General features: G+C 51.7%; 1 protein-coding gene across 2 annotated transcripts in view; it reads left to right on the forward strand.

Annotated features, from left to right (window-relative positions):
* Positions 1–21,718, forward strand: part of MYOM3 (myomesin 3) — a 51,992-nt gene extending 30,274 nt beyond the window's left edge. For both annotated transcript variants that reach the window (XM_024982648.2, XM_024982647.2), the window contains exons 21-37: positions 3,980–4,094; positions 5,248–5,404; positions 6,102–6,211; positions 7,683–7,727; positions 8,675–8,811; positions 10,465–10,609; positions 10,749–10,808; positions 11,177–11,244; positions 12,444–12,554; positions 14,677–14,764; positions 15,266–15,304; positions 15,731–15,839; positions 16,961–17,124; positions 17,375–17,411; positions 17,581–17,603; positions 19,146–19,201; positions 20,174–21,718. In XM_024982648.2, the coding sequence (XP_024838416.1) occupies positions 3,980–4,094; positions 5,248–5,404; positions 6,102–6,211; positions 7,683–7,727; positions 8,675–8,811; positions 10,465–10,609; positions 10,749–10,808; positions 11,177–11,244; positions 12,444–12,554; positions 14,677–14,764; positions 15,266–15,304; positions 15,731–15,839; positions 16,961–17,124; positions 17,375–17,411; positions 17,581–17,603; positions 19,146–19,201; positions 20,174–20,434 (1,725 nt within the window). In that variant the 3' untranslated portion in view covers positions 20,435–21,718. The remainder of the gene's footprint in view (positions 1–3,979; positions 4,095–5,247; positions 5,405–6,101; positions 6,212–7,682; positions 7,728–8,674; positions 8,812–10,464; positions 10,610–10,748; positions 10,809–11,176; positions 11,245–12,443; positions 12,555–14,676; positions 14,765–15,265; positions 15,305–15,730; positions 15,840–16,960; positions 17,125–17,374; positions 17,412–17,580; positions 17,604–19,145; positions 19,202–20,173) is intronic.
* The last annotated feature ends 3,835 nt before the right edge of the window (positions 21,719–25,553 follow it).

Below are 25,553 nucleotides of genomic sequence, written 5' to 3' on the forward strand. Positions count from 1 at the left end.
CGACTCTTTGTGACCCCATGAATCGCAGCACGCCAGGCCTCCCTGTCCATCACAACTCCCGGAGTTCACCCAAACTCATGTGAACCAAGTCAGTGATGCCAACCAACCATCTCATCCTCTGTTGTCCCCTTCTCCTCCTGCCCCCAGTCCCTCCCAGCATCAGGGTCTTTTCCAATGAGTCAACTCTTTGCATGAGGTGGCCAAAGTATTGGAGTTTCAGCCTCAGCATCAGTCCTTCCAATGAACACCCAGGATTGGTAGGTCTCCTTTAGGATGGACTGGTTGGATCTCCTTGCAGTCCAAGGGACTTGCAAGAGTCTTCTCCAACACCACAGTTCAAAAGCATCAATTCTTCAGCGCTCAGCCTTCTTCACAGTCCAACTCTCACATCCATACATAACCACTGGAAAAACCATAGCCTTGACTATATGGACCTTTGTTGGCAAAGTAATGTCTCTGCTTTTCAATATGCTATCTAAGTTGGTCATAACTTTCCTTCCAAGGAGTAAGCATCTTTTAATTTCATGGCTGCAATCACCATCTGCTGTGATTTTGGAGCCCAAAAAAATAAAGTCTGACACTATTTCCACCGCTTCCCCATCTATTTCCTATGAAGTGATGGGACCAGATGCCATGATCTTCGTTTTCTGAATGTTGAGCTTTAAGCCAACTTTTTCACTCTCCTCTTTCACTTTCATTGAGAGACTTCTTAGTTCCTCTTCACTTTCTGCCATGAGGGTGGTGTCATCTGCATATCTGAGGTTATTGACATTCCTCCTGGCAATCTTGATTCCAGCTTGTGCTTCTTCCAGCCCAGTGTTTCTCATGATGTACTCTGCATTTAAGTTAAATAAGCAGAGTGACAATATACAGCCTTGACGTACTCCTTTTCCTATCTGGAACCAGTCTGTTGTTCCATGTCCAGTTGCTTCCTTATGTTAGATAACATTTAATAGGGGTTTCCCTGCTGGCTCATGGGTAAAGAACCCACCTGCAATGCAAGAGACGCAGGTTTGATCCCTGGGTTGGGGAGATCCCCTGGAGGAGGAAATAGCAACCCACTCCAGCATTTTTGCCTGGAAAAATCCCATGGACAGAGGAGCCTGGCAGGCTACAGACCATGGGTTCACAAAAGAGGCAGACACAACTGAGCAACTGAGCATGCAACATGTAATATATGTATATCACATTGTATATTAATGACCATATACGCATACACATGTTTCTTAATTTCGATGAGAAGCAAATTCTAAACTCTTTGGATAAATGATAAATCCAGCAAAATCACTGGTTTTATGCACCTGTGGTGGTTGCTTTCACTTCCACATGTGTAGAAGGGAAACACAAACAGTGCTTTTCTGGCATTACAAAGGCAACTCACGCAGATTTGTCTTGTGCGAAAACAAAGGTGTCCACTGAAGCATTCTTGGTGGTGATTTAGTCGCTAAGTCGTGTCCAACTCCTGGGACCCAATGGACTGTAGCCTGCCAGGCTCCTCTGTCCATGGGATTCTCTAGACAAGAATACTGGAGTGGGTTGCCTTGCCCTGCTCCAGGGGATCTTCCCAACCTAGGGATCGAACCCAGGTCTCCTGCATTGTAGGCAGATTCTTTAACAACTGAGCTACAATGGAAGCCCGTAGCATTCTTAACAGACACAAATTACTAACAAACAATCCATCGGATCACAGACTTCCAGATGGTAGTATCTGTCTCTGAAGACAACATGTCTCACAGGCCTCCTTGGTTTAAGGAAAGTTCCATGAGATGTATTCAGTTTTATCTTCTGCAGCTCTAAGGAGAGAGGGAATATTTTCTCCAACTCATTTTCCCGAGGCATCTCACTAGCAGGCAGGAGGGTGTGTGGGTTTCAACACCACAGGTGAACACTCTGTTAGCACCAAGAGGAAAGAAAAGCATGCTCAAGAGACCCAAAACAATGTGGAAAGAAGATGCTAACAAGCAGACTAGGGTGCGTGTCACATTTCAACATGGTCTGAGTGCTAAGTTGCTTCAGTCATGTCCGAATTTTTGGGACCCCATGAACTGTAGCCCATCAGTCTCCTCTGTCCATGGGATTTCCCAGGCAAGAATACTGGAGTGGGTTGCTATGCCCTCTTCCAGCGGATCTTCCCTACCCAGGGATCAAACCTGCATCTCTTACGCCTCCTACATTGGCAAGAGGGTTCTTTACCACTAGCGCCACCAGGGAAGCCCTCAACATGGTTTACATGCATTTAATACAAGTACTAATGGATTTTTACAATATTGGCAATTTTGGTCATCTCTAGAGATGGGAATACCAGGGGAGCCTTCACTTTATATTCTTTTCTATTGCTTTGATATTTCCCCCAACAAGCATGCATTTCTTTCATAGTCAGAAAAGAATAAAAATATTTCATTTTGAAACAATAATATTAAGTCTTAACTGAATCACAGAGGGATGAGAGCCCATGGGATGCTCTGAGATTCTGCAGCTGCTGCCCCCATGGAAGCCGGCTCCCTGCGGTAGAGTCAGCCAGTGCTGGACAGCTGACCCTCGAGAGCCACAGGAAATGGCTGGTCCCTCTGCTCTCCAGGGTCGGGGAGCTTCAGTGACTTGGCAGCATTTCTGCGTGTGGATGATTGGCTGGCATTCACTCAACACTTCTGGACACCTCCTTAGTGCCAGACCGGGAACTAGATCCTGGATGTAAAAAGCTCAAGGCTCAAGTCACAGGCCTTGGGGAACCGGCAATTACAATACTGTGTGTCATACAATCGAGGCAGGTTCAGGGGATTCTGGGCGCTCCAAGCAGGAAGGTAAGAGATCCTTCCTGGACTCGTCCCATCTGCCACGCTGAGTGGCTGAGGATGAGTTGGAGTTGCTAGACCAAGAGGAGGGGAGGGCATTCCAGACAGAGGGCTCTGCGAGGGCTAAGGCAGGGAGGCATGAAGCAATGTGACGCATGGGGGACCCTGAGGAGTCAGGGGGTGAAGGGGCACAGAGCGGAGGAAGAAGACAGAAGGCTGAAGATGGTTGGATGAGGAAGACTTTGGTACGAAGCCACAAAATCTGAAGTTCACCCTGAAGGCCACTGAAAGAGTTAAGTGTAATCAGACTGGCATCTTGGAAAGATTGGTAGAGGGAACTATAGACCGGGAAGATGGGTCTAGAGACAGAGGTGCCATCTAGGAAACTGTTGCACTAATCCCAGTGAGAGAAAAAACACTTTAATCAAGGCATGGCCGGGACACAGAGAGGTCACATTCAGGAAACGTTAGACGGACTTCCCTGGCGGTACAGTGGATAAGAATCCACTTGCAAATGCAGGGGACATGGGTTCAACCCCAGGTCCGGAAAGATTCCACATGCCACGGAGCAACTAAGCCCATGTACCACAGCTACTGAGTCTGCACGGTCCAGAGCCTTGGTCCACAACAAGAGAACCCACCGCAGTGAGAAGCATGTGCACTGCACCTGGAGAGCAAGCCGTGCTCGCTGCCAGTAGAGAAAGCCCACGTGCAGCAACAAAGACCCAGCGCATCCAAAAATCAATCAATAAATTTAAAAAAAAAAAAGAAAGAAACGTTAGGGAAATAAAATGGGAACTTTGGTGATGAGAGGTTTAGGGCTCAAGAAAAAGATGTCAAAGATGATCCCCAAGCTTGTTTCCGGGGTGATGGATGGAGGAGAGGCGGGGGGCCCAGGAGGAGAAAGAGTTTTCTTGTGAGGAAGCTGATGGCAAGCTAAGCCCCAAGCAGATGGAGTTCCGGGTGTCACAGGCATGGGAGGTAATCTCAGTGGAGATGCCTGTCTGAAGCTGGAGCTCAGGAAGGCAACATGCCCCCAACCTGTCCCTTCCTCCGGGCAGCCTGCTCCCCCTGCCCCCCTGGGGTGGATGGTGATCAGTCAATCCCCTGCAGCCGTGGCCAGAGCTGCAGGAAGGGCGGGCCTCTGCCCTCCTCAGGGCTCATTCTTACCCCCTCCTTTCTTCCAGATTTCTGATTTGCAGCCGGGGAAGACCTACATGTTCCAAGTACAGGCTGTGAATTCAGCGGGCCCAGGGCAGCCATCCATGCCCACCGACCCGGTACTCCTGGAGGACAAGCCAGGTAGGGGGAGGGGGAGGGGAGGATCCACAGCAGGAAGATGGACCGGCTGGGCCTCCCCTCCCCTCTACACCCCTTCCTGCCCATTTCTCTCCCAGCCCCCACTCTCCTTTATTTCTGTGGGATCCTGAGATGGATCCTGAAATCTGAACACACGGTCTCTTTCTACAAGATGGGTCCTCCATCCTTGATATGCCATGTTCCTAAACTCTTAAACTCTTCGTGGATACTTAAAATAATAGCCAGCTGCATTTCAGATACGCCGTGTGGCTTTGCCTGCCTTGCAGTCACAGCTCCCTCCCGGGGTCCCCTCCTACCACACAGGCCAGACGCTATGTCGGGTCCTTACACTGTCTGACCCTCCCAACAAGCCCTTGAGAAAGCTGTCCTTGTCCCCACTTTTAATTTTTATTTATTTATTATTTTTGGCTGCACTGGGTCTTCGTTGCTGCTCGAGGGCTTTCTCTAGTTGCAGCGAGCAGGGACTGCTTTCCAGCTGCTTAGTCATGGCACGTGGGCTTAGTTGCCTCACAGCGTGTGGGATCTCCCTGGACCAGGGATCAAACCCGTGCCCCCCGCATTGGCAGGCGGATTCTTAACCCCTGGACCACCAGGGACGCCCTCGCTGTCCCCACTTAAGAACTGATTTTGTTGTAGCTCGGAGAAGTTAAATGACCAAGTCACACAGCTCGTGTATGCCGGACTCGCTCAGTTCTTCTCATTATACAGTGTGTTCTTTTCCCATTCTTTTAATTATTCATTCAGCAAGTATCTGATGACACCCACATTGCACTGGGGACGAGGCAGTGATGAGACAGCAAGGTTCCCGCTCTAGTAACAGGGGTGGGAACGGATGGACAGTAAACAAGTAAATGCTGAAAAAGTCAGTGATGAGGGCAATAAAGGAAATGAAACAGGGTGATAGGGTGGGGTAGGCATTACTTTAGCCAGAGTAGTCAAGAAGGGCCTCGGAGGAGGTGACATTTGAGCTGAGAAAGAGCCTGGTCATGCAACGCCTTGGAGGCCACAAGAGTCTAGAGTTAATTATTTTATTCGAGTGCAATGGGCAGCTATTGGAGGCTTTAAGCAGGGAACGGGCCTTACCTGGTTTATTATTTCTAAATGTCTGGTACCCTCCATTGAATCCTGCCCTCAGATGCCCGGGAGATCGAGGTTGGTGTGGATGACGAGGGCTTTATCTACATGGCTTTTGAAGCCCCAGAGGCCCCCGACTCTGCCGAGTTTCAGTGGTCCAAAGACTACAAGGGCCCACCGGACCCAGAGAGGGTCAAGGTCGAGGAGGAGGCTAACAAGTAAGTGAGGGGAGGGGCAACACACCTAGAGCACAGGTCCCGGATGTTATCAGATGAGTGGGCAAAAGCTTGCAGGTGAGACCACCTGGCAGGACCCCCGATGATGAGTTTGAGGGGGCTGCGTGGTCTCCCATGAAGGATGCTGACTGCCACCTCAGGGAGAAGTGAGGGAGAGGGCAACAGACGGGCTGAAATGGTGATACTCATCTAGAGATCCTTTTTCTGCAAGAAATGTGTCTCTATGTGGCTGCTTCCAAGGAGATGCTCAGGATTTGGTTTCTAGCCTGGGTACCAGCAACTTGCTCTTGGAAGTTCTCTGGGCTCAGCTTCCTCATCAGTAAAAGAGGGGTTAGGATGTCAAGGGCCTCCAGATCTTGTTCCTCCATCTGTAGCAGCTCTGGCTTTGGCCCCGTCCGGCAGGAGACAAAGCTAATGAGCCCAAGGAGAGGCAGGCCTGGGGGATGTGGCCAGTATGAAGACAGTTCCAGAGAGCCTGGCTAGCAAGAGCCATTGAGGGTGGCAGGCCAGACTGGCTCTAGGCAGGGGACCCCGGGAACGTGTAAGGAGGCAGACGCCCCTGCTGGGCCAGGGTCTGGGTCTGGGATGCAGGGCTTCCAAGGCCAACCTAGACTCCCCAGCTCCCAGGCTTCCAGGGCACGAGTCCCCTCTCAGAGCCTCTGCTCTGCTGTCTCTGCAGATCCAAGATCATCCTGAAAGATCCCGGCCTCGAGGATTTGGGCACCTACTCGGTGGTGGTCACAGATGCTGATGAAGATATCTCAGCAAGCCACACGCTGACGGAGGATGGTGAGGTCCCTCTCCGCTGCCACCACCCAGAGACACAGGCCCAGAGTGCCAAACACAAATACCCCAGGGGCCAGCAGGAAGCCACAAAAATGAGTAAAGCAGAGATTTCAAGAGAAGTAGGTCCTCTGCCACCCACTCAGTCAGCTGGTCCATGAATAAGTATCAGTTGAGCACTGACCACATGCCAGAGGCGTCCCAGGCACTGAATTACATCAGTGAAGCCCGCTGGCAAAAACCCCTGCCTGATGGAGCTCATACTATTCTCTCTCTTTCCTTTTTCTACTATTGGTAAAAGCAAAGGTACCAGTGAATTATTTCACTTCCTTCCATAGCCGAAAAAAACAACAGTGTAAGTAGAGTGATAAACTGCCAAAGGCAGTTAGTCTAAGGGGTGAGGATGGCCACAGGGAGCAGTGGGGGCCGTGGCCACCAGAGAGGGGAGGCTGGGCCTAAAGCCGTTGTCCAGGAGACTCAACCTCTGCTGTCTCCATAGCAACTGGGACAGCCATCGTCCTCCCTGCTGAATGCACAGGGGGCCCTTCGATTTTGTTAAGACACAGTAGCCAGGCGGGTCCAGATTTCTATTCCAGTTCCACAATTTCCTGGCTGCTTGACCTTGGGCAAGTCATGATCCCTCTCTGGGCCTCAGTTTTCTCACCTGTAAAAGGAGGGTAATAACCCCTGATACCCCAAGTGAAACAATGTTGTTATGCAGACACCCTTACGTGACTCCATGCAAGCTAAAGCCAACCACAAAAGCATAAAACCATCCACAAAAGCAGTGGGTGTCGTTTTTTGGTTTGGAATTTGATGCTTGCCGTGTGTGCAGACTCATCATACTCTGGACTCTAACCTTACAAGGGACAATGAGATATGGGCTCTGCCTCTGCCAGTTCATTCATGCAACATATATTTACCAAGCACCTGCTGTGTGCCAGACACCCATGTAGGTCCAGAGTTCAGCTAAGCAGGAGAGACAAACCTAACACGAGGAAGCAGTTAGCGGTGACACAGCGCTGTGCCAACCTGCCCCCGACACGTGTTGCCCGAAGTACTCATTGAAGGGGCCAGGCCCTCAGATTCTAGGACAGCATGTCACAGTGGATTAACAAGGGGGCTCAGGAGGCAGACAGTAACGCTCACCCCCCACAGCATGGTGTGAGGATCACTGAGATCATGCAGAGATTGGCAGACAGTAGGTGCTCCTCTGGGGAAGTGGCACTTGATCAGGCCTTGAAGGACGAGGAGAATAAGCGATTTCAGGGGGGGCTACAGCAACCCCTGAAGCCCCCTCGGTGCCCCAGAGCCAAGGCTCGCAATCGTCATCATTAACCTCCTTGGTAAACAAGTGACCCCGAGCTGAGTCTCTCAGGACTTTCACCCAGTGCGGATGCTAGAACGGTTCCCATGACCCCCACTAGCCCAGGTATCTCATTCTCTTTGGTTTCTTCCTTGCTCCTCCCTGTCCCAGAGCTGAACAAGCTGAAGAAGTTGAGCCATGAGATCAGAAACCCAGGTAAGCGGTCCAAGCTGCCAGACTTGGGCAGTCATGCCAGGCCCACTGGGGTGTCCTGAGCAGAGCTGAGTCAGCCAAGAGCCAGACACTAGGCTGATAGGGGGTAGGGGAAGATGGGGTCATCTTGGGGCTGGACGGTCAGACACCCAGAGAGTCCTCAGTCCATAAAGGGAAAAGAGTGGCCAGCAGGGAGCACGTGGGGTGCAAGGGAGGGCAGAGTGGATGATTTCTTCTTCCTCTTGGATTGTGGGTCATCTAAACCCCTCCTTTCCTCCATTGGCCAGGGGTAGCATTTGTAGTCCCTGTGGCAGGGGTCACAAACTTGGGTGTATACTGGAATCACCCCGGGAGCTTTTCAAAATCCAAACGCCCAGGCCGTGCCCCAGATAAGTCAGAATCTCTGGAACTGGAGCCAGATATTGGTGTTTTGAAAGTTCATGGATGCAATGTGGGATCCTGTATTGAATCCCACACCAGAAAAAAAAAAAAATTGTCTTAGTAAATAGTGCCAAAATTTGAACAATATCTGTAGAATAGTATCTATATTAATTTCCTGGTTTAAAAAATACATACAGTGATTTGGGAAAGTTCAGGATACTGGAATTTTCTGTCTGTTTTTGCAACATTTTGCAAGTCAAATGATTTCTAAATGAAGAGAAATAAATGAAATTACATGTTTTTTAAAAGTCTTTATGTTTCTGGTGTCCAGCCAGGGTGAGAAGCACAGCCTCAAAGCCATAGGAGGAGGGTGAATGACCTGAGATGAATTCTATCTAGGGTGACTGAATGTGGGAAACCCTCCCCAGACCCTCACCCTAGTTATGTCTCCACCAGACTCTGAAGCACTTTGCACATGGCATGTCCATGCAGTGCTCAAGGTGGGGCTGTCGGGAGTGGGGAGGGGAGAAGGGTGCCCTGCCCACCCCTTCCTGTCCTCTGCCTCCCAGTGATCAAGCTGATCTCCGGCTGGAACGTTGAAATCCTCGAGCAAGGAGAGGTGCGGCTTTGGCTGGAAGTGGAAAAGTTGTCTCCGGCGGCTGAGCTGCATCTAATCTTCAACGAGAAGGAAATCTTCAGCTCACCGGTAACTGGGGGCTCAGAATCCCTAAATGAGGTCCCTGGCCCAGGAGGTGGCCTCGCTGGCAGTGGTCTTTACCAGCCAGAACCTCCCCCTAGCAGACATTTCAGAAATAGCCACCTGCTTCAGCTGTCACAGTGAAGGAGTCGGGGTGGGGACACCTGGATTTTAGTACCCGGGGGACGGGGGGCAGGGATGCTAGACATTTGCCAATGCAAGGGACACTCCCACAAAGAATTTCCCATGCCCCCCACAATTTTTGAGTATCCTGACAAACATCCGTAAGATGAAAAGCCTACATTCATGCTTGTAAGTATCCAAGCCTAGACCCTAACTCTGAGACACAAACACAATTTTTTTAACTTTTTTGCAATGTTAACATACACTGATAGTCTTATTCTATTAGCCACATTACCTGTGCTCTTTTATTCATTTTCCTGTTCTTGTACAGAATAGTTTTTGTTTGCTTTGACTTGCAAGATCTCAGTTCCCTGACCAGGGATTGAATCTGGGCCACTAGACCACCAGGGAATTCCCCCATACAGAATAGTTTTCTTTCCTAACTTCTCTTTAGTTAAAACGAATTCACTGTAAGTCATGAAGCACCAGTGAGTGATATGAGCATCTGTGTATTGAAAAGCATTACTTTTATTTCCTCTTCCTATTATAGTTGTGGTGTTACATTGCTTTTTTAAAATCTTTGTGTACAGCAAGTTGTATTAATTGAACCATATAAGTTGCCCATACGCAACTGTTTTTACTTACAAAGATGCCAATTTCAATCTCATAAGAGATTTAATCATAAAATGATCTTATTTGTGAATTCCATCTCCAGATGGCCAAGTGGCCGTCATTACATATGTGTTATCAAGAGAGGAGCTGGTTCTGACAGAGGAGAAAAGAACTCGAGGCTAAATGTCAGAAGGTTCATGTTCATCTCCTGTGGGCCGCGTGCCCCTGGACAGGTCTCTTCACCTCTCTGTGCCTCAGTTTCTGCATCCGTACAATGGGGTTGGTTGCCCCAGGATCAGGAGGAACAACTGAGAAAATAGAGAAAGTTTTGCATAAAGATGAAGCCTGCATGACTTTGGCTCATGATAGAGGAAGTGTAACAAAGTCTGGACTCAGCACACAGCACTGAGACTATAGAAATACAAAACAAAACTAGGAGTTCCCTCAAATCATAGTACAAGTGAAGCCAGAGGGGAAAGGATCCTAAATGTGGAAAACAAAACGTTTTGAAAATTGTTAGAATGTGACAAAATATAAAGTATTAACTCTGGGTAGCAGACACACAGGATTTTTATAGTACCCTTTATAATTTTATGGGGAACTTTTGCCTATTAAACTGCAAAAAAAAAAAAAAAAGTGGCAGAAAATAACCAAAAAAGTATGGCGCAGTAGGAGATTGGGGGATTATTATGAACTGAAATTGACTGGGACACAAGACTCTCCTGGGCCCGCTGGGCTCCAGGGTGTTCTCAGGAGCCGGATGTGTCTATACACATGAAGAGAGGTACCCAGGACCCCTTCCCCAAACCTGAAGTCTTCTAACTTTACCACCCCAAGTCCAACTACACCCCGATTTGCACCACCACAACACAAATTCCCTATAATTGGAAGAAAGCAGAACAGACTCTCGTGTTTTGTTCTCCCCAGAACCGCAAAATCAATTTTGTCCGAGAGAAGGGCCTGGTGGAAGTTATCATCCAGCACTTGACCGAGGACGACAAAGGGTCGTACACTGCCCAGCTCCAAGACGGAAAAGCCAAGAACCAGATCACCCTGGCGCTGGTGGACGACGGTCAGCCGTGCCCCGGTCCCCGACCTCAGCTCTCAGCCCTGGGGTCCTTCCTGGTCCATCCAGACGCCCCCCTAGTCCACTCCCGGACCTGCGCTCCTCCTGGCTCACGCCAGTTCCTCCCCACCCCCTGTGTTCACAGAGTTCGACAAACTTCTAAGGGCGGCAGATGCTAAGAGAAGAGACTGGAAGAGAAAACAGGGTAAGAGCTGCTGGGACGAAGTCCAAAACCCTCGGCCACTAGTGTTGGGGAACCGCCAGACAAGTGGGTTAATAGATGCCTCCGTCCTGCTGGGGCCCCGAGGGAGGGCCACTGCCGTTTGAGCCAGTGGCGTCCTCGTGCCAAAACGTGCCCAACCCCTAGAGTGAGCGCCTCCTTAAATTCTGCACCCCAGGGGCCTCCCTTGCCTCACCCCAGGCCCCTCCTGCGTAGGGGCGGGATTCCAGAATCCGAGGGGCCTTTGGGCATCAGGCGCCCCGCCCCAGGTGCCTTCCCCCGTCTCGCCACCAGGTGGCGCGCGAGCCGATCCTGGCGCTCTGACCGCCGAGCGTGTCGTTGTGCCCTTGCAGGTCCGTATTTCGTGGAGCCTTTGCAGTGGAAGGTCACGGACGACTGCCAAGTGCTGCTGACCTGCAAGGCAAAGCCTCGCCCCCGCCTCCAGCCCTGCCCCCGGGCCACGTGGGCCCAGACCAGTGGTTTCCCCCAAGCCCAGTAGCTGTCTTAAGATTGAAGGCGGGAGGAGAAGGGGACGACAGAGGATGAGATGGTTGGATGGCATCACCGACTCGATGGACACTGAGTTTGAGTAAACTCGGGAGTTGGTGATGGACAAGGAAGCCTGGCGTGCTGCAGTCCATGGGGTCGCAAAGAGTCTGTCTTGCCCCACTCCCCGGAAACTCCATACTCTGCGCTAAGTCTGATCCCAAACAGGGGAAGTAGCCCCAGCCATTTTGCCTTTAACCGAGAAAACAAAAGCCCAAGAAGCAGACAGAGTTGGAGTGAATTATAGTGCGCTGGGTCAGCCTTGAGCTAGGTCTCCTAGCTGCCCTGGGGGAGAGTCCGGAGGCCAGGAGTCTGGAAGAAAGAGAGCTCGCTGTAGATTAAGGGGGAGTCCCTGTGTCCCGCCAGACACTGTGCCCAGCGTTTTATAGCATCATTTGATCTCATCTACTTCACAACCATCTGTGAGAGAGGCGTTAGCATCCCCACTTTAGGATGAAAAAACAAGTGGAGAAGTAGCTCAAGACCACAGAGAAAGAGGCAGAGCCTGGAGCCCGGGTTTAACCAAGTCTGACTCCAGAGCTGGTGCTGCTGTTTCTCAGCACCCTGCAGCCTTTTAGATAACTAGGGGACGGCGCACTCCCAGAAGGGCATCCATTCAGCAAACTTAAGCACTCTGCAAGCCCTGGGCCTACAAGAACGAAGAGGTGGTCTCCTGAGGCCTCCAGCATCCCACAGTCCAAAGCAAGAGCCTGTGCAAACAGCATGCCTGGTGTTGTGATGGAGACGTGCATGAAATTTACTATTCATGATAGGGGGCACTCTGGGGCGCAGAAAGGAAGGCTTCCTGGAGGAGGTAACACAGCTATTTACAAAGAAAAATAAGGTAGGAAAGGGATCAAGAAGCAGAGGGAACGTCATTAGCAAAAGTCCAAAGTCCAGAAGCCATCAGAGAAGACATACTGTGTGAGGAAGGAGTTGGCTGAGATTTAGGGGGAGAGCAAGGTGGGAGCGGGGGAGGGGGAAGTCATTTTTGTAAAAGAAAGTTCAGATGAACTGGGTCTTCACTTAAAAGAGGAAGCCTGAAGGAGTCTCCTCATTCCTGACCTTCCTCAGGTGACCAACACCAAGAAAGAAACCCGCTTCCAGTGGTTCTTCCAGAAGAGAGAGTTCCCAGCTGGTCAGTACGACCCGCAGACTGGAGCAGGGCTTCTCTGCATCGAAGAGGTAAGTGCAGCCCTGACCTGAGAGCTCATGGAGTTGCGGTGCCAGGAGCACTGGGCAGGGAGTCAGGACCAAGACAAGGCGAGTGAGGCACTAACTTCATGCACGCACTTTAAGGGGGCACTAAAAAAGCTTAGTAATCAAGATAAATAATATTTTAGGCAATAAGTAAGTAAATAAAGTTGCTCAATCGTGTTCGACTCTTTGCAACCCCGTGACGGTAGCCTACTAGGCTCCTCTGTCCATGGGATTTTCCAGGCAAGAGTACTGGAGTGGGTTGCCATTTCCTTCTCCAGGGGATCTTCCTGACCCAGGGATCCAACTCAGGTCTCCGGCATTGCAGGCAGACGCTTCACTGCCTGAGCCACCAGGGAAGCCCTTTTTAGGCAATAGTAAGAATCAAATTAATGCCAAAATAAAAGACCATGGGGGAAAGCAATACCAAAATTGTAAATAAAGACAGGCACAGTCATACTGATTTTTCCTTTTTGTTGAATTCCAGTCTGGCCCTGCCCCCAACCGTGTGGCCTTGGGCTTGTCCCTCTCTGTCCTCAATTTTCACCTGTAACCTGAGAGGGTCAGGCAGGATGCTGTCTCAGAGATTCCTTCCTGCTGCTGCGGCCTGAGATTGGGGCAGGAAGACTGTCTCCATGGGAGGCAGTTCTGGGCAGAGCAAAGCAGGCCTGGAGCTCACCTCTCCCACCCACTTCCTCCCCAGGGCCCTCAAAGGAGTGTGACCTGGTTAAGATAGAAATACAAAGCTCGTTCTTAAATATTCAATGTTTTTCTGCCCTGCCACTGATTTCTGTGGCCCGTGTGCCAAGGAGCACGGCGCAAACGCAGGTTTGCTGACGAGGAAAGAACTAATGATTTCAGGGTCCTCGCCCAAATCTCAGCCAAAATAATGACCAGTTGGCCTTTGTCATCACAGTGCAGGCCCTTCCACTGGGCTTGGCGTCAAGGAGGGGCTTAATTGCTACTGAGTCTTGTCATAATCGTCTGGCCTGTTGGTGCGAGAACTCTCTGGCTTCTGAAAAGTTATCTCCCTTGATCGGAAACTGTAGCATGTGGTCAGGGCAATGTTTATGCCACCATTTTACAGATGAGTAAACTGAGACTCAGGGAGTTTAAGTACCAAGATGCAAGGCTGGAGAGTGGACCCAAAAGTCTCTCCAAACACCCTCCACAGAATGTGGCTGGGGCTTTGGAGCCTTCACTGAAGGAGCAGGGAGGGAACATAGGGGAGGACTGTTGGGTTTTCAGTCCTTTGATCTCCGGGTTAAGAGATGCTTCTTGAGGAGTGGGCTGGAATGGGTGGGAGGTTCACGAGAAAGAGGGCGTATGTACACCGGTGGCTGATTCATGTTGATGTATGGCAGAAACCAATACAATATTGTAAAGCAACTGTCCTCCACCTAAAAAGAAATAATTTTTTTTTAGAGAAATGTGTCTGCCTCAGATCCTGCTTCAAAGCACACTATGTGGAGATGGTTGCAAGGGGCCCTTTGACGAGTCAGGGAGGCAGATATCGTCCCGCCCCCTGCCCCTAACCCAGCCCTTGGAGGAGATGATGTGTAATGAGAGGGCACAGTTGACCTCTGACCTTGCTTTCAAAGAACAGCCCAAGTTCTTGCTTTGCTGAGTGTTGACCCAGGCTTCTCCAGATTGACAAGCATGTGCCAATAAGGACCCGCTTGTCCTGAGCAAAAGAAAGCACACCTCTTCTGAGAGATGCAGAGAGACCCCTCCATCCCAGGCCCCCCAGAAGCAGGGCAGCTCTGGTGGAGGGTGCCCCCAGCTCAGCCCAGCTCTGCAAGGAGGACGCTCTGCTCTGCTCAAAGCAGCTGACTCAGAATCCCCCTGGGGGAGGGGAGAAGGGAAGGGGGCACCTGTTTCTGCCCTCAGGTCCGCCTCCCTGTCCCACCTCCAGGCCCAGACAAACCGAGAGCTTGGAATCAAAGGGCTCTGGAGCTGGAAGGAGCCAGAGATGGCCCATCACAGGGGGCTAAACTGAGCCCAGGGAGGAGAGTTAGGGGCAGGCCTGGAGCCCAGGCCTCCTGATTTGCTGTCCATCGCTCTTTCTGGAACCCATGCCAATACCGCCTTCTCTCCTCCTTCCTTCCAGCTGTCCAAAGAGGACCAGGGTGTTTACAGAGCACAGGTTTCTGACGATCGAGGGGAGGACGATACCATCCTGGATCTCAGAGATGAAGGTAGGAGCTGGCGATGTCAGAGACGGGCCAGGAGGGTCTCTTGCTGAACCAAGAGATACAGTCTGTGATCCCCGTGTCACTGGGGGCAACTGAGGCCCAGGGGGGTTAAGTGACCTACCCATGGCTGCACAGCAGATCAGGGCCAGGGCGGGCCCAGCCTGTGTGATGCTGGAGCCCACGCTCACTGCCCTGCCCCACAGTGAGCCCAGGCTTTGTGATGTGGAGTCTGGGTTCTCTGCTCTGCCCCACATGGGCCCCAGGGTCCTCACCAGGCCGGCGGGCTCAGCCTGCAGGAAAATCATCAGGTCAGCCCATCTGTCCTCCATCTGCGTGGCCCCACCCCATCCATCACGGAGTGCCCTGGGTCCCTTCCTTGCGCCTACGCCTGCATCCTCAGAGCTGCTCATAAGCTCCACCAGCCTTTTCCAAGGCAGAGCCCACACTGGTACGTCCCTCGGGGAGTCCCCCATATCAGCTGACTGTTCCCTCTTCTCCCTCCAGCCCTGGATGCCATCTTCACTGAGCTGGGCAGGATCGGTGGTAAGCAAGTCCCACCCACTTTTGCCCAGCCCTGTCCTGACGCCACTGGAGAAGGAAATGGCAGCCCACTCCAGGGTTCTTGCCTGGAGAATCCCATGGATGGAGAAGCCTGGTAGGCTGCAGTCCATGGGGTCACACAGAGTAGGACACGACTGAAGCGACTTAGCAGCAGCAGCAGTCCTGATGCCACAGAGCCTCCGGGGGGCCTCCAGCCATCCTTGGCTGCGAGGGTGGGGTGGGTTTAGACTCCAACCTCAGAGACTGTTGGGCGCGGGGTGTGGGGGAGGGGGCGTTCCTGCTTCATGACCACACTTGCCTTCCCCCCACTGCACCCCAGAGCAGGGGCGAGCTGGCTGCCCCCGAGATGTGAGGCACAAAGGGCCTTGGGGAAGACTCAGCCTTCTCTTCTGCCCCCCCCACCCCCAGCTCTCTCTGCAACCCCACTGAAAATCCAGGGGACGGAGGAAGGGATCCGGCTCTTCAGCAAGGTTAAGTACTACAACGTGAAGTACATGAAGACCACCTGGTTCCACAAGTAGGTTGACCTTGCCCTGGAGTCCCAGGAGGGAGGGGGCCAGAACCCGCCCCCGAGCCCAGTCCCAAGGGTTTGGCAGAGACCACACCCCCACACCCCCACCCCCGGTCCACAGAGGGAGCCCGAGAAGGGAACAGCTGTCAGAGGCACAGAAGGGAGGCTCCCCAGGGAAGGTGGGCATCCTGGTGCTGGGAACATTTTCCCAGTGTCTCCATGGCCACGGGAGGACCATTGTCTTAGAGCAGCACCTGGGAACTGAGGGAGGGAAGGACTCAGGAAGGAAGGAAAACCAGGTGGTCACGTGGGTCATGGTGCCTTTGTGGGTCTCCGCAGCCTTAGCACACTCAGGCAGCCAGGCTGAGGGGAGACAGGCAGGCAGAGGGACCTGGGGGCTGACAGCTAACTTAGGGCCAGGCCTTGAAGGCAGGATCAGGCGTCAGGGACTCAGCCAGAGCTAAGTGAGCCCACAGAGTCTGGGAGCAGAGTTTTCCCAGCGCTTCTTACGGGCACACCTCAGCCTCGTGGAGCACACATTATTGCACCCATTCTAGGGAGGAGGCTAGACTGACTGACTCACACTTGTCATGTGAGGCCAAGTTGAATTTCAGAGCAGCAAAGCTCCTTCTCCAGAGTCTCTGAGCCCCGTGACTAAGCCCACAAGTGTCATTTTGCAGCACGACACTGGGGGCATGGGCCAGGTGTCTTTAGGTATGAAATTTAAGTAAAGAAGGAAGGGAGTGTATACAGTTTATAAGAGCTTGGGGCCAGTTATTGTGGGAAGAGCTCCTGGGAGGTTTTTTAAGATGAGAAGGATGAAGTGAGGAAGTGGCTCCCATGGGTGGGGTAGGGGGAGGTGGCCACTGATCCTGGAGCACCATTTTCTCAAGGTCCCAGCCTGCAGGACGTGTTGCAAATAGAGACTCAGCTCGGGCACAAGCTTTGATGAATGATGAATGGATGAGTGGGTAGATACTTATCAAATGCCTCATGGATGGTCAGCCCACACGTCGGGAAACAAAATCCCAGGAGAGGAGTCTGGGGCAGGGGTGCCTACAGCTGGGCAGGCAGCCATCCTGTCCTGGGCACAGCCCTGTTAACCATTGCCTTGCCCTCACGTTCAGAGAGAAACGCCTGGAGAGTGGCGATCGGGTGAGGGCTGGTACCACCCTGGATGAGATCTGGCTCCATATCCTGGACCCCAAGGACTCAGACAAGGGCAAATACATCCTGGAGATCACGGCTGGGAAGGAAGTCCGGCAGCTCTCGGCTGATCTCTCCGGGCAAGGTGATCTCTCCAGCCGTCTGTCCTTGGGGGAAACCTGTTTAGAAAACCCCACAGTCTTTGGTGGCGGGGTGGGAGGGGTACTCCCATCTCCCACCCAATCCTAGCACTGCCCCCAAGAGAATGCTGGAACAGAGAGGAGGAACAGTCACAGCTGGGCTCTGCACCTGTGGGTTGCAAAGGTCAGGGGGATGGAGTGGAGGGGTGGGAGGGGGACGCTCTGACGCAGCTGTTCCCCTTTTCCTTCTCATAGCTTTTGAGGATGCCATGGCTGAGCACCAGAGACTGAAGTAAGTTCCCAGCGTGATCAAAGTCCCTGGGGTGCAGGCACACAGGACCCTTCCTGGGAGGTGCAGCTGGCTGGATCCGCCCTTCCCCTACCACCCCTCCCCCAGCCACGGGCAGGACTGTCCTTTAATAGATGGAACCCCAAGCCCTTTTCCCTTTTCTGTTTTCCAGAGCCTTGGCCATCATCGAGAAGAGTAAGTCCAGCCATATTCCCCAGTTTCCTTTTCTGAGTTGGGGGTGACTTCCCAGCCGCTCACAGCTCCTGGCAAGGCAGCTGGAGCCCCGGTTGCCCGGCTGTGTGGCTGCGTGGCTCTGGGCTGTCACAGAGCTGCCAGGAGACCTGGGTGGCAGCCGCAGCATGAAGACAGGTGGATAAGGAGTCCGAGGATACCTGAGACCGTGGATGCACCCAGCATCCACTCGGCTGATGTCAGAGGGACTCCGAAGGCAGGGGTGGATAGGACCGAGGCTGCGCTGGTCTTTCTGATCAAGGTCTGGGAGGGGACGACTTTAAAGCTCTCGGGGCACTAGGGTCTCAGCTAATCCAGGACACAGCCTCTCAGCTGCCCAGGGGCACCACCAAGTCCATGCGCTGGAGCTTCACCAGGTCCCCACAGCCAGTGCTAAACCACCCCGTTCCAGGAGGCTGGCTTACTGGTCCCACTGACCCAGCAGTCACTATGGGACTTTTCAAGAGGGAAAGACTTCAGGCAGCAGAGCAAAGCAGCTCGGAACAATCTGAGAAAGGAAACCGACCATTTGCGGTCATGTGTAGGAGGACGGATTAACCCTATATGGCTTCTTGTTCCCAAATGTCCTCACTTGGCAGGAAGTGCAGGCTGTTCTTAACTGAAATCTGGAAGGGGGTCGGTCATCTGAGTTCTAAGGGCAGTGAGGAGCCTTCACAGGGGGCGGCCCACCTTGGTGAGAGGACCAGAGGCTGAAGACCCGACTAAGTCCATCACATCTCTGTCTAATTACTTCCGTCCCACATCCCATCCTGGGATTCCGAGTCACAGGACAGGACACCCACCCCAGGACCCTAACAGCAGGAGCCTGCACTCACCATTTGTGGTCGCCGGGACTTGTGAAGTCCAGAGTCTAGGGTGGTGGATTGTCGCCTGGTGAACATTAAGCCCACATGAAGGTCCATCTCTCCCCTCCCCCCAACCCTGATCCAGAGTCCTTCTCACCTACATCCATTGCGGACACCAACTGCTTCAAGGCTCTTTGCATACCCCTGATCGTGATCCAGGGGCCATTCCCACAGCCTCGATTTCAGCATAAGGGATATGTTGGCTTTCTGCTTAGTGATTTACAGCCACTCTGTCTTCCTGCCCAACCCCTGGGGCCACCAGGTCCCCTCCCTTGACCAGAATCAGTGTCCCAAAAGCTTCCTTCCTGTTCCCTCCCTTAGCTGGATCGGCATACCTGCTGTGTGCACTTTGCCGGTTTAGGGCTCAGAGCAATCTTATTCACCTTCTCCCAGTTCTCAAGGGGAAGGGCACCTCACTGTTGCCTCCAGGTACCACCGACCATGATACTAACCTCAAGGCAATGACAGAAACATTATGCCCTCTATCTTCTGTTTGTAAAGGCAAGGAAATACGTAATACAAGTTTAAAGATGTCCACCCCAAACAATGCCAATAGGAAAAGAAGCATTGCTAAAAAATAAACCACAACTCCAGGTAAACGTTCATCACTGGGCGGGGCTCTCGTTTTTTTCCCTTCCAGATCGTGCCAAGGTGGTGAGGGGGCTCCCAGACGTGGCCACAATCATGGAAGATAAGGTACCGACGGCCCCCGGCCCACAGCCAGCAGTCCCACCCTGGGCTCCCTCCCGCATCCATCAAAGAGCACAAAACCACAGAGCGCTGTGGATCCCAGAGCCGGAGGGGCTGGTTCCGCCAGAGTCCGGCTTAGCGGCCGCCCCTCGTTGGTCACACGTATGCTGTGTGGCCTGGGGGCAGTGCCGTCCCCAGCTTCACCCCATCTCTCCAGGGGGCCCCGGATGTCACGGGCTTCTCTCTCTGAACCTCAGTTTCCGCAGGAGTTCGACTCGATGAGCCCAAAAAAGCCTTTTCCGGACTGAAATTATGCAAGTCTACTATTCTAGAAGAGAACAGCTAACGTCTTCATGGTGCTCACCTTGTATCAGGCACTGTTCCGTTTTTCTAACCATGGAGGCAACCACATGGAACAGTGTGTTATTACTTCACCGTTTATAGCTGAGGGAACGGAGGCCCAGAGAGGTTAAGAGACGTACCTAAGGTCACACGGCTTAAAGGAACAGAGCTGGGAGTCACACCCAGACAGTCCAGCTCCACACTCTGGGCATCTGCCCCTTACCCTACAGTTCTCTGCACTGAGAACTGCTCTCCTGAGAATTTTCAAACTCAATTCTTAAAATCTTTATGTTAAAGCAATCCGGGCTTATTTGCCTGGTAAAATGATAATGAAGTGTACAACAGAAAGCAATAAAGCAAAGTCTAGGCCACTCTAGGGCAGGTCACTGCTCAAGTAATAAAGATCTGAAATTCTAGCAAGCATTGCTCTAGAATAAAGTTGAGAATGGAGGATGTGGGGCTGCAGTAAAATGTCTCCCTTTCATGTTATTACTTTATGGGTTACAATAAAGCACACATAATTAACTTATCACAAGGAGCAACTTGTACTGGGAGCTCCCTGGGAGCGTGAAGGTGATGCCAAGGGTTAGTCCCAGAGGGTGAGACTGACTGTTCCTTTCCTGTCCTTTCAAACAGACCCTGTGCCTGACCTGCGTCGTCTCAGGAGATCCTGCCCCTGAAATCTATTGGCTGAAGAATGACCAGCCTGTCACCTTCCTGGACCGCTACCACATGGATGTGAAGGGGACAGAGGTCACCATCACCATCGAGAGGGTCAACAGTGAGGACAGCGGGCGCTACGGTGTCTTCGTCAAGAACAAGTACGGGTCTGAGACAGGCCAGGTCACCATCAGCGTGTTCAAGCATGGGGAGGAGGAAAAGGTGCTGAAGATGTGACGGTCGGATTCAACCGCAGCCTGAGGTCTAGTCTGTGTGGACTAGGAGGGTCAACCAGGGGGTCACAGCCTGGCACAGGCCACGGGGATGAGACTGGAGGGGAGGGAACAGGGCAGAACCCACTACAGGGATGAGACTGGAGGGGAGGGAACAGGGCAGAACCCAGGGCATGGGAGTGGGTGGAGTGGACACACCCAAGTGGAGGAGCAAAGATGGGGTGCTGGGAGGCCTCCAGGACTGCAGAATCAGGACTGGACTTGGACTGGAGGATTTACGTGCTGAACTGTTTCAACCTTAAACTCTCCGTGAGCCTTGCCTTTTTCATCTATCAAATGGGAATTCCTATTCCTAGGGATTCTTTATGAAAACTCTATGAAATCGTGTATCATTGGTTCTCAGTGGGAGGCAATTTTGTCCCCTAGGAAACAGTCAGCAGTGTCCAAATTTGGGGTTGTCACAACTGGGGGTGTCCACTGGCATCTGGTAGATAGAAGTCAGGAATGCTGCTAAATATAATAGCTCCCTGCCACATAGAATTCAACCTTAAATGACAACCGTGCTGAGGCTGGTGAGCCCAGCCACAAATGGATGTATCACAATATTCCTCTTCGAGGATACTGTATTTTCGATGAAGTTCAGCAAACATTCATTTGAAGTCTAGCATATGCCAGGCTTGTGGATGGCACTGGGAGCACAAAGATGCATAATATGTAAGCCCCACCCTCAAGGGCACCTCAGCCCAGGAGAAGAGACAGACCTGGGTGCAGATGACTCCAGGACAAGTCAGATGATCGGAATTCTAAAAGGTCCGGATAAAGTTCCACTGGTGGTCAGAGGAGGGAGGCAGGTGTTCGTCCCAACTAGGGAAGGTGAGCTTTAAAACACCTTCCTGGAACTAGCGGAATGGGTTGTTAGGTCCTAAAAAATGAGTGGGATTTGGTGATGGTCATGGGAGGAGATTTCGGGAGCAGGGGCTGGTGAGAGCAAAGGTGAGGCGTGGAGGTGATACCACCCAGGCGGCCTGGGGCACCATGTTGCAGAGTTCAGACCTTCAGGACTCAGCTCAGGGCCTCTGCCTGGCAGGACACATACTGGTTGGCCTTGCTTCCCGACCTCAGAACAGAGCTGGGCATTTCACCACACTCCGGTCTCCTTGTTTAAAATCAGATGGGGAGGGGAGGGCATTTATAAAGTTAGAGATGTTTGTTGTAAAATTTTGGATAACCTTGAAAATGATAAAGGAGAAAAATAAAACTCATCTACACTCTCAATACCAGAACATAACACCCACCTCTGATTGCTGAAATGATTTCTGAATTTAAAGATAAAATGAATCACTCCTGCATTTACCACCCACACGCGCATCAAGGCATGATGGGAAGCTTATACCCCCAGCAGCTACAGGTGCAATTCAGGCCAGGTGTTCAGTGATGGCGGTGGGGGGCAAGGGGCCGGGGTCCTGCCATGCCTGGCTGGAAATCAATATGGAGAATTGAGAGGGTCTTGGAGGCAAACACAGCCAGGCTTGAAGCCAAGATCTTTCTGTGTGATCTTGACCATTTTTCCCCCCTTTCTCTGGGCCTTGATTTTTCATCCATAAAACAAATCTGAAAGATCATTTTTGAAAGCCCTTTCAGCCGACACTAAGATTTTAATTATTTCCCAGAACCTGGTTCTCCTTTGCTTTTCTCTTCTTACGACGATGGGATGAAGAAAAAGGTCCTGCCCTCATTCACTCTCCCAGTCTCATACTTGGAATCTCAGAGGAGAGACTCGGCTTCTTTCATTTGTCCATGAAAAATGTTTCAAATTTCAAAGAAATTGGGAAGCACAGAATCCATGCACTTTATTCCTGAAACCAGAGGGGCCTGACATATGCTTACATAGGTTCTTCGTCTTCACACAGAGCACCTCCTCTTCTCCTTCATATGATCATCGCCCCAACACAGGGAGGCAGGCAGGCAGACGCTGCGATGGCGACAATAAATCTCATAGGCACAGCACGTGGAAGGTTATGAAGCATTCTCGTGTCTCAGTGCTTATCAGATCCAGTGGAACATCATCATTGGCCCCATTTTTACAGACATGACAGTTAAGAACCAAAGTGGTGCATGGCAGAGTTAGGACAAGAACCAGAGTCCCTGGGTCCTGGTTTGGAGGACATTCTGCTCTGCTACACGTGCAGAGGGCTACACAGAGTCCAGGGGCTTCCCTTGTGGCTTATGGACTTCCCTGGTAGCTCAGACGGTAAAGCCTTTGCCTACGATGCGGGAGAGCTGGGTTCGATCCCTGGGTAGGGAAGATTCCCTGGAGAAGGAAAGGGCAAACCCACTCCAGTACTCTTGCCTAGAAAATCCTCTTGCCTAGAAAATCCCATGGACGGAGGAGCGTGGTACAGGCTACTGTCCATGGGGTCGCAAAGAGTGGCTTAGCTGCTAAAGAATCGCCTGCAATGCAGGAGACCTGGGTTCGATCCCTGAGTTGGGAAGATCCCCTGGAGAAGGGAAAGGCTACCCACTCCAGTATTCTGGCCTGGAGAATTCCATGGACTGTATAGTCCATGGGATCGCAAAGACTCGCACATGACTGGGTAACTTTCACTTTCACCTTAACACAGAGTCCGGAGCCCAGAGGTGAACTCTTGCTGTGGTTCTCACTAAACCCCTGAGAACCGCCAAAGTGCTGAGTGAGCAGATCAGTGAACAGGTGTATAAATGGAGGTGGCTTCTTGGCCCCACTGTCCAGAACGGTAAAAATTTTCTCCACGGGGAAGCAGGAGGCATTATAAGTGTCCACAGCAATTTGTCGTGTTCTTGCCACAGAAGCACCTTCCGGTTGGCCCTGATTGAAACATGGTATGATCGCCCCCTGTTGGTGGGGTGTGGGCTTTGCAGTCTAAGAAGCAGCTCAGAAGCAGTGCATCGTTAGACAGGAAATGTTAGGAGCTCCTTGATTTGGTGACGAGCCAATTTGGGAGCAGGAGGTGGTCCCTGCTGTGCGGCATATGGACAATTTTTCTTTGTCAAGTCTCCTTGGTTAGGGTCCCCCGCCTCCTGGAGCAATCTTGTTGAAGACCGGGATCCTCACTGTCCTTGATTGCTCTGCTCTCTTCTCTCTGCTCTACCTTCTACAGAAGCCAGGCTCGGCCAGTTTTTCCACTGGGCCCCCACCTAGGAGGACTGTGGACAGGGAAGGTCAAGGTGGGGCAGTGGGGATGGAGGTCCCTAGGACCTTTCACTGTTCTCTGTCTCAGCTCCTCCCACTTAATCCCGAGTAAACCTCAAGTACCACTCAGGTGGGAGAAGGAGCACTACAGCACTGCGCATATGTGTGCACGCTTCGTCACTCGGTCGTGTCCGACTCTTGCGACCCCCTAGACTTGTAGCCAGCCAGGCTCCTCTGTCCATGGGATTCTCCAGTCAAGAATACCAGAGTGGGTTGCCATTTCCTTCTCCAAGGGATCCTCCCAACCCAGGGATCGAACCCAAGTCTCCTGCGTTGCAGACTCTAACCACTGAACTACAAGATGTGAGAAAGGGCCTTGCTAAAGAATATTGTGATAAAATTAAAAAAAAAAAAAAAAGCTTTCTGTCTGGTCTTTGTTCTTGGTTTGGAATATATAGCGCCTAAACCTTTGAGATCTCCAGGGTGGGGTCGCCAGACGGGTCTTCAAACAAAAGAGCGTCTTTTGTATGCTGATGAGGTGGTTGGCGACTGGGGGCCCTTAGATAGCTTCAGAATGGGAGTTGGTCACCAGAAAGATCGAGGTAGGACGAGAGGGTTGGAACTTTCAACCCCCCAGCCACCACCATTGCCCTCTGGATCGGGAAGAGAGACTAGAGACTGAGTTACTCATCAATGGCCAATGATTTAATGAATCACGCTTAAGTGCTGAAACCTCCATTAAAAATGGCTGAATGACCAGATTTTGGGGGGCTTCTGGGTTTGTGGACAAATGGAGGTGCTGGGAGGGTGGTTCACTTGAGAGGGCATGAGAGCTCCCCAACCCCCTACCCCCCACCCTGTGGACCTCTTCATATAGGTTGTTCATTTGTATCCTTTATAATAAACCAGAAACTGTAAGTAAAATGTTTCCCTGAGTTTTGTGAGCCATTCCTGCAAATTATCCACTGAGGAAGGAGTCATGGGAACCCCTGATTTATAGCCAGTTGGTCAGAAGTACAGGTGATGACCTGGGGCTGGCGTCTGACACGCGGGCACCCTTGTGGGACTGAGCCTTTAAACCTGTGGAGTCTGACTCTGCCTCTGTGTGGTCCATGTCAGAGCTGAACTGAACTGTAGGGCACCCAGTTGGCGTCTGGAGACTTGGAGAACTGGTTGTTGGCGTTGAAAAAACTCACACATTTTGTGTCCAAAGTGTTGTGAGCCAAAGCAACTCAGAGTTATGAATCAACCACCTCCCCATGGGTTCCTTTCCATCTCCATCTATTCTATATTTGAGCCCAGGGTAAGTGCTTGGTGGCACTCCATCATTCAACAAAGCCAGGCACCCCAGCTTCACCTCTTTCATACTCTGCAGCCTGAACCACTGGCCTTGACTTTATTCTCCTCTTTTCAACCTGTCCCCGATAGTCTCCACTCCTGCCCCCAGCCTGGGTTACTTCCAGCATCCCACTTCCTGGACCCCTCTGATTCTTCCATAGCTACAATTTCCACTTGCTCCTTGTGTTATTCTTTCCCTGGCTCATCCTGGGAAGCATCTCAGTTGGGTTCAGCCTGATCCCTGGTACCCTTGTAATCGAGCAAAACCCTATGGAGCCTTCCCAAGACAGATCCCTAGCCCATATCCTCTGCATTAGCTCCTCTCTGAAGTACCTAGATAATAGTATCTGATGCCTATTTCCTGAGTTTTCCAGATACTAAAACCACAACCAAATGGGCAAAATTTGACTACTTGATGATCATGAGTACATAGCTCACAGACCCTCTAGTGCGTAAAGACTGAGCACCTTCAACCAATCAGAGAATTGTGCATGAGTGCACCCACACCCTGGGATGCCCCTCCCTCACTTTGCCTTTAAAAAAGGTTTGCTGAAACCCTTCGGGGGGTTCAGGGTTTTAGAGCACGAGCCACCCATCTTCCTTTACAATAAATGCC

The sequence above is a fragment of the Bos taurus genome, chromosome 2, assembly GCF_002263795.3.
Source record: "Bos taurus isolate L1 Dominette 01449 registration number 42190680 breed Hereford chromosome 2, ARS-UCD2.0, whole genome shotgun sequence".
NCBI classification, from domain to species: Eukaryota; Metazoa; Chordata; class Mammalia; order Artiodactyla; family Bovidae; genus Bos; species Bos taurus.